Consider the following 8,588-nt stretch of genomic DNA (forward strand, 5'->3'; position numbering starts at 1 on the left):
GCATCGCGCGGGTCCCTTAACTAGTTATTCACAAACTTGGACTTTTTTTTTTACTTAGAGACTAGACGTGACATTTGAGGTAAAAATTAATGCAAAGTTTAATGCAAAGAGGTAATTAAGATATGATTCAAAATATATGGGGTGATTTTTATAATTTAGTTTCTTATTAAAAAAAAAAATTTCAAAACTCTGGAGTTTATTATAAAAAACAATGAAAAGTTAGGGACCTTTTGGGAAAAATCTGAAAAGTAAGGGACTTATATTCAAAATTGGTGCGGCACGAACGCCTTCGAAATCCTTTTCGAGCTCCCTCACGAAGACCTTCCCCCGAAAATCTAGGGTTTCCGAGCGCCCCAATCGCGGGCGCTTCACGCTCCCAAAACCCGCGCCAAGCTTCCTCCTTTCCCCGCTCGATCCTAGGGTTTTCGCTGTCCCTTCCCCCCTGCACAGTTTGATTCGCTGCTCTCGTCGAACTATTGGAGATCGAGGCGAGGTTTGGTCTTCTGAGGCTCCGGAATCTGTTTCCGAGTTTAGGGTTTTGTTTTGTGAAATCGAGCTGGGTTTTGGTGGTGACGGTAATGGCGGAGGTTGGAGGGGAGTGGTAGAGGGAAATGATTAGGGTCTTATTGTGTTGGCGCATGCGGAGCTTCGCTTCTCCTCTTGGATTTGCTCAATCAGTGTATGTTGATCATACTCTTAGCTTAATCAGTAGATTTGTGGATGTTTCGCATTTAATGTCAATTTTGTTGCATTTAATGGCTCTATACCGCTTTTTAGCTGAGGGAACAGTGGTTTCCTTTCCTAGAGTGATTAGTACTACGGAAATCTCCAGTTCAAGTAATAGCAATGATTCAAAATCGAAGCAAGGAAAAGTCGAGGGGTTGCTAATAAAAAAAATTAGAGTTTGGGGTTCTGTTTCAAAATGGGCTGTAATTGAGAAGGTCTCCTATTCCTTTATGGATTTTGACATTAGGTTTGCAGTGTTAGTAGTTGTTGTTACGCGGCATCTGGGGCACCTTTTGTGTGATTATGTAGTTATATGTTCTTGTTAGTTTGAAGCTGCTTAAGTTATATTGGAATTAGTGGGGCTGCTAAAATGTCTTATGGTTACAATGTTAATTGCTTTATCTGATTAGCAATAATGAAGTTTTATTCATGAATGCTGTTGTGGAAGTGAATTTTTATTATCATTTGTCATTTTATTAGGTGATTGAGAAATTCTTTTTCAATAAATCTTTAGAAGGTGTGAGATGAACTTACTCATTGACGCAATACGTAATTTATTAATTACGTAAACTGAGTGTAGCTAGTGTTGTATTTTTAATCTGAACCAACATGGTAATTTGGTCTTTTGCATCTCAACCATTCCAAGATGGTGTTTGAAATCCTTATGACAGCAGCCCACTAGGCCAAATTCTAAGTTTAAACAAGGTTAGCTTGCAGAATATGGTTTGTTTTGTGGAGTGTGTGGCAACTGCAAAGTCCAAACAGACCTGCAAAATTCGATCTTTTTGGCCTTCAAAGTCCATGGGATTAATATTTGTTTTTAACTGTCTCAGGGGCTGGTGCTATCCTTTTACCTATTTAACTTGGTGCTTTTCGTAAAGTGAGCACTTGCTCACTTGATGTGTTTTATGTTCTTACAATGAGCAAGCTGGTTGTTCTGCTGATGGCAATTTTTTTTACCGACCTTTTTAATTCTTTATCAGCCTTTTTCTTCATCCCATATCACTTGAGGAGCTAGAGCTGGATTTGTGACATTGTCTTAACATAAAGAACTGCATCCAGATCTGGTATTACTTTGTAGTGGCTACTTTAAGATCTTGAGAAGTCCACAATGGCAGATGCTGGTGAAAGAACTGATACCTCAACAGACATTGATGCCGATGAGAGAAACCACAGGGTAACCATCTTTCTCCTATTTCCTTTTTTCCTTAAATATTCTTGGGGTTTTCTCTTTTCATATATCCCTACAAAATCATCGAATGAAATTGTACATATATTTAAGAACGGGTCCTTTTGTAATTATTATATATGCGTAAGATTTTGGATTTTAATGGGCCTATATGAAAATTCAGATTTTTGCAGGATTTCATATGTGAATAGATAATTTTGCAGGTGTATGTATTGAATATGTATATTCAGAAAAAGGTCATTTTCTTTTCTCTTGGATGCTGTAGTTGCAGAACAGATTTTCAGAGCACACTCTGTAGGCATTAGAGTGTACCATAATTCATCGTCTCTTTACTTTTATAATATGATGCTATATCTCATCGGCTGTTACATGAATAGCAGACCGTGATTGAAGTTAAACATAAACTTAGTGATGGTTATTTGTTTTTGTTATCTGATTGCATGATGTTTAGCTGTTACTTTATGGGTACTTATTATGATTGATTTTGCTCGTTGATGAAGGTTAATTGAGTTATTTATCAGTTTGTTGATTGTATATGCTTATTGTTGTCAATGTGCAGTTAGAACGAGGACAAACTGCTGTTGTAGCAGCTTCTGATTCTAGCGATAGGTCAAAGGATAAAACTGGGGACCAAAAAGTAATAACTTTGCTTTTAGCCTTAACTCCCAAGTAGCTGCTATATATGTGGTCATCTTTTATAACTTCCCTTTCCACAGACTCTTCGTCGTCTTGCACAAAACCGTGAAGCTGCAAGAAAAAGCCGTTTGAGGAAAAAGGTCTGCAGATGCATGCTTGGATTTTTTTTTCTTTTTTTTTCCGCACTCATCGTATCTAATAATCTTTGGTTTTTTGGAAAAGAATCTATTATCTTCCAAAGTTTTTGTTAATATTGCATAATTTACATGGATAGGTTACTTTAGGCTCACCATTTTACTTTCCTTTTGTTGAAAAATACGGACATAAGATGAATTGCAGTTGTTAGCAAGCTATGATGAGAGAACACATATTTAATTATTGTTGAAAAGAAAAGGATGTGATAACTCAAAATCAACTTCATCATCTGTAAGATCAAATGCTAAACTACACCGGTAGACTCGCCTTCATAAGATAAATTAGATAATAGCCTAAACTGCAGGAAACCCTATGTTACTACATTGCTGCTCTGAAGTTTCAAAACCCACATTTTACCTTATTTATTGAGGACGAGAAAAATATTGCCTAACAGAAGGCTGATGGAGTAAATTGTAAATATTGAAATTTCAGGGGACTAAGTGAATCTGGCAATATTTATAGTGAAATGGATTATGAATGCTGTCTATAAAAGAGTCTCTTGTACATAGCTATAGAGTTTTGAACCTTGATTTGTTGGTTTTTTAAGTTATCGTTACTAATTGTTCTCCTTATATTTCCAAAGGCATACGTTCAACAATTGGAGAGTAGTAGACTGAAACTTACACAACTAGAGCAGGAGCTCCAGCGGGCCCGCCAACAGGTTTCTTTGTATTACTTGTTTTTTGATATTTATTGTCAATCATCTATTTTAAGGGCACTGAATCATTTGAGAGTTTTTTTGTCAATATTATAGTCGGAGTTTATTTAGCTAGAATTTCTGTTGCAGGGTATCTTTATTTCTAGCACAGGAGACCAATCTCATACAATAAGTGCGAATGGTAATTCCAAAATTTGTAGTTTATGACATTCCTTTTTTTTCGTAAGGACTTGTGATAAGAAGGATGCCCTAAGAATCTTTAGTATGGAGCTAAGTGTTGCTTCTCTGCCGTGAAAAGTAGCAGCCAAGCATTTGGGAAACAAAAAGCATGGAGTTTCTTGGTCCCAAAAGTTGAAGCTCCACTTCGCAGCCTTTGCTTCTCCTGTAGCAGGAAGCTACTGAGGGAATTTTAACGTAAAAAAAACTGCTATTATTTCTTTAACAGCTTAAGCAACATTTTTGCAGAAGCTCCGGCCGGACAAAACATGTTGTGAAATTAAATATCTCAAGCCGCACTAGTTTTCTCAGGGATGAACTGAAAATTCTTTCTACAGGAGCTAAATCTTTCGACATAGAGTACGGGCGGTGGCTGGAAGAGCATAACCGGCAGGTAAATGAGCTAAGGGCTGCGGTGAATGCTCATGCTAGTGACACAGATCTCCGTACTATTGTTGATGGCATCACGACGCAGTTTGATGAGATTTTCAAGATCAAAGGTGTCGCTGCTAAGGCAGATGTCTTTCATATCTTATCAGGCATGTGGAAGACTCCTGCAGAGAGGTGTTTCATGTGGCTTGGCGGTTTCCGCCCATCTGAAATTTTAAAGGTGAAAATTTGTATATATCATAGGGATATTTGCATATGTTGCAAAATTATCTATTTTATTATGTATATCCCTGCAAATTCTGAAGTTGCATGTGTACCCTTAAAAACATTGCGTATAATGTTTGCAAAAGTGCCCCTCTTTGAAATGCTTTCTGAGTTTTTGAAACTGGCTCCCTTCATGTGTATTGGATCGACTCCGAACTTAATATGTATCTTCAATAAGAAACTGCTCTTTTGAAAGGGCTATGTGCAATTCAGATTTTACAAGAGATAACCGTAAATAGGTGATAGTTATGTGAATATTTCTGTCCAATTTTATGACTGTTTGCAACTGAATGCAAAGTCTAGGAACCCAAATTGTATAAGTTTGAAGGATCCAGGACCAGACTAAAACCGTACTAAGATACTTGAGACTTTCTTCCATGCCTTCATGTTGAAACTATGTTTCTTACTATGCTACACAACATGTGCAGCTTCTCTCAAATCAGCTGGAGCCTCTGACAGAGCAGCAGGTGATGGGCTTATGCGATCTTCAGCAATCTTCTCAGCAAGCCGAGGATGCTCTCTCGCAAGGGATGGAGGCATTGCAGCAGTCCTTAGCGGAAACACTGGCTGGCTCTCTTGGGCCCTCAGGATCCTCAGGGAACGTGGCGAACTACATGGGCCAGATGGCCATGGCCATGGGCAAACTCGGGACGCTAGAAAAGTTCCTTCGCCAGGTAATTCTTCTTCTTCGAATTTGTCAACCAACAGGTTTTTTTTCTTTTAAGTTGCAGATATAATTTAGTCACATAGTAGTATGGTTCATTGTTAGTTACCACCGTCCTTGGGCCATGCTGGGCCAAAAAATCCAATGTGTGACCTGGCTTGGCTTCTGGAATAGTTTATCTACCCGATAATCAGTAGCCATGTTGGGGTAATAAAAAGAAGCTTCCGACTGGGTTGGGAGGCTGAAATAAGATTTTAGGCTTCAAAACCGGAAGTTCCAATTTGAATCCTATGTTTTGAATTTTATTGGGAAAGTTCGAGGGGTGTTAAGGGAAACATCCCTAGGGCTTCTTTTGAACAATTCTACTAAAACAACACTTCTGCAAATGCTATGATCACAAAAAATAACTTGTCTGGGATCCCTTAAGTTTGCGTCTTAGCTATTAGGCCAACATGTATGGGCGGTCTCTGTGCTATCCTGATATTGCATTTTGGTCCCTTTAGTTTTGACCTAAATACTTTAGCTGTCGATATGAAAAATGTGACTTATTTTGTAAAATGGCGTTATAATCCTGTTTAAAGCAAAACTTTAACGAGTCATTTTACACCTGAAAATTCATAGATCAAAGTGCAATATATGTGAAAGTGCGGGAATTAAAGTGTTTAATGAAAAGGTACAATAAGTTATAAAATCGGAATGGTAAGGGGAGTACCTCCACATGTTGCCCTACATATTCTGCTGTCCTGCTTTTATCTGTGCTGGGTTTTCGAAGATGGGCCTGGCTTTAGATTTTCGGCACAACTTTCACTGCAAGATTTCTTCTTTTTTTTTTTTGTAATATATATTATTCCTTTCGTTTTTCCTTGTCTCTTCCAGGCAGACAACCTGCGGCAGCAGACTCTGCAACAAATGCATCAGAGATTAACCACCCGTCAATCCGCACGCGCCGTCCTCACCATACATGATTACTTCTCGCGGCTCCGCGCGTTGAGCTCTCTATGGCTTGCTCGGCCCCGAGAGTAGTAACCCAAATTAATTAAATAGAGATGCTTCCGAAAATCTAGTTAATTTTAAACTGTACCCTGGACCCAAATTAATTTAAAAAAAAAAAATTGATGCAGGTTTCGTAGGATTGGTTCGGTTGTATAGGGTTTGATTGCATCCACTTGTTCAAAAGTGTAACATTAACTTTGTTACCAGAATTGATTGTTGATAGATGTTGTACTTCTACATGTACTTGTAAATCTGATGATGCTTTGAGCTTTTTCCGTGTAATGCAACAGATGAGCGAAAAGTTGAAAACCCCCGTGTATTTGATGCTGAATTTGTGTTCAGTTTGTTGAAAAACTGTTTGTATTATTTGGTGCTTGTGGTTCTGTGGTTTGAAAACCAGATCCCCAAATGTTTCTTTCGCAAATGGAAAAAAATCCAGTATTTATCTAGTACCAAAAATCCTTTTGTTTTTGTTATTTTTTTAGGGAAAACTTCAAAAAACCTCCTTGTGGTTTCAATTTTTTTCACTTTAGTATCCTGTGGTTTAAAATGTATCAAGTTAGTATCTTGTGGTTTCTCACTTTATCACTTTAGTATCCTGTGGTTTAAAGTGTATCAAGTTAGTACCCTGTGGTTTTGCATTTTATCACTTTAGTACCCTATGGTTTTGATTTTGTATCAAATTAGTACCCTGTGGTCTTTTAAACTATAGGGTACTAAAGTGATAAAGTGTGAAACCACATGGTACTAAAGTGATAAAGTACAAAACCACAACGTACTAATTTGATACACTTTAAACCACAGGGTACTAAAGTGATAAAGTGAGAAACCACAGGGTACTAATTTGATACAATTTAAACCACAGGATACTAAAATGAAAAAGTGTGAAACCACATAGGGGCTTTTTGAAGTTTTCCCTTTTTTTTAGCTATAGCCGCATCTAATAAATCGTTTTTAGGGCCTGTTTGTTTGTCCGTAAAAAGCGGAAAATTACTCTTATGTTGAGCTAAAATTTATGTGAAATGCTTTTTTTTGGCCACTACCATTTGCTTGAGTTTTGAAATTGTAGTTATCTCATTTATTTTAACTTATTATATTTAAAATTTTTCGTATTAATAATATATAAAAGGGAGAAACAAAAGTTATAACACAATTTTTTTTTTATTTATTTTGTTCCATCTTTATATTTTTTTTTGTGTAATTGACTTTGCCGCTCGCTACTCAAGGCGAAGTTAATTACGGTGTTAAAACTGTAGTTAAAGATGAATTTAATTTATTATAGCAGATTGAACAACATAAGACGATATTTACGGTCGAAAATAACTTCACACTTCGTGAACTTTTTTCGAGAAGCAAAAAAACATTGCAAAACAAAAACACAAAAAAAAAATAAATAAATAAATTAAAACAATAAAAACATAATAGAGATGCGGGGTATCGATCCCCGTACCTCTCGCATGCTAAGCGAGCGCTCTACCATCTGAGCTACATCCCCACTTGATTTAAAAGGTTTAAATTTAAATTTAAATCTTGTTACTAAAATAAAATTCAAGGTGACAAAACATTAAAAAAGGAAAAAGAAAATGGGAAATAAAAATTGAAAGCATTAGAGTGGAAAAAACATGAAAATATATGAGGATAGTGGATTTGTTCATGTTTTTTCTTATCCTTCAATTAAACAAGTTAGATTTTCTCCTCTTCTTTTTTTTGGTAAAAAAAAGCTTATTAATGTTTTTTTATTTTGTTTCCATCCAGACTAGATTGAAATTTAGACCAAACAACTGGAAATGAAGGAATTGGTTCCTCGAGAAATATTTCTGAAACTAGTTTTCTGGCTAAAAAAGTATTTTCTATCTGTTTGTTTCCTAAAGAAAGTAGTTTTTCTGAAATTCTTTTTTCAGATTTTATGAAAGAGTAGTGTTTTCATTTCTCAAAATTTTTTATCCAGAAAATAAAACTACGGAAATGATGTTTTGTTTTGTTTTTTTTGTTTTGTTTTTTATGTTTTTTTTTGTCTTGGAAAACAGTTTTTCACAAATTTTGGAGAACCTATTATGATGGAATGGTTGTTAATTGTTTATAATATTGAATAGTTTGGGCCCATTTAGATAATTTAATGAGTAATTTGACAATAATTTGTGCGATATAATTAAGATTTTTTTGTTTTTTTTTTTTGTGATTAAGTTTTAGCAATGGTAAAACCTCATACTTATAGGTTAAAACTTTGTCCCCCATATTTTAGGTCATTTTGAAATTAGGCATCTTTAACATCTTTTATTTATTTTTTCTTGGCATTTACTCACCCTCTAATTATTTTTTCTTTTTCGAGTTATTTTGGTCAGTTAAATTAGAGATATTGCTTCTATTGATGAATTTTCTCAGTCTGTATCTAGTGATTAATTAAATAAAATCGCCTCAGGGCGTGTTTTCTCTCTCTCTCTCAAAAAAAAAAAAGAGATATTGCTAATATTCAACAGCTTTGTTAGTTATTTGTTGTTAAATTGTTCTAATTTTACCTAAAAAGTAATTAGAGCAATTGAACTTAACAATAATCACTATTGAATTTTGTAAAATTTTCACTTTTCCTTCACTAGAATCACACAAATAAAAAAATAAAAAAATAAATCAAAAGTTTGAAGGGGGAATTATTTAAAAAA

The 8,588-nt window shown here is 35.5% G+C and overlaps 1 protein-coding gene and 1 non-coding gene across 2 annotated transcripts; one reads left to right on the top strand and one right to left on the bottom strand.

Moving 5' to 3' along the window:
- Positions 284-6,285, top strand: LOC109720524 (transcription factor TGA2.1-like). Its single transcript, XM_020247700.1, has 9 exons — positions 284-679; positions 1,710-1,903; positions 2,475-2,552; positions 2,632-2,691; positions 3,330-3,407; positions 3,534-3,585; positions 3,959-4,230; positions 4,703-4,948; positions 5,815-6,285. Exons 2-9 carry the CDS (start codon positions 1,838-1,840, stop codon positions 5,959-5,961), a joined length of 999 nt encoding a protein of 332 aa, XP_020103289.1. The 5' UTR covers positions 284-679; positions 1,710-1,837; the 3' UTR covers positions 5,962-6,285.
- TRNAA-AGC lies at positions 7,354-7,426 on the bottom strand. Its single transcript has one exon. It is a non-coding gene; the product is annotated as a tRNA-Ala (tRNA).

This window comes from Ananas comosus, linkage group 14, assembly GCF_001540865.1.
Source record: "Ananas comosus cultivar F153 linkage group 14, ASM154086v1, whole genome shotgun sequence".
NCBI classification, from domain to species: Eukaryota; Viridiplantae; Streptophyta; class Magnoliopsida; order Poales; family Bromeliaceae; genus Ananas; species Ananas comosus.

What these genes read in the sequence shown, in the direction of transcription:
- LOC109720524 (XM_020247700.1), top strand. Translation starts at nt 1,838, where the DNA reads ATGGCAGATGCTGGTGAAAGAACTGATACCTCAACAGACATTGATGCC. An exon ending in AAAGCCGTTTGAGGAAAAAG is followed by an intron (nt 2,692 to 3,329) that starts GTCTGCAGATGC and finishes ATATTTCCAAAG; the next exon opens with GCATACGTTCAACAATTGGA. An exon ending in TAGAAAAGTTCCTTCGCCAG is followed by an intron (nt 4,949 to 5,814) that starts GTAATTCTTCTT and finishes TGTCTCTTCCAG; the next exon opens with GCAGACAACCTGCGGCAGCA.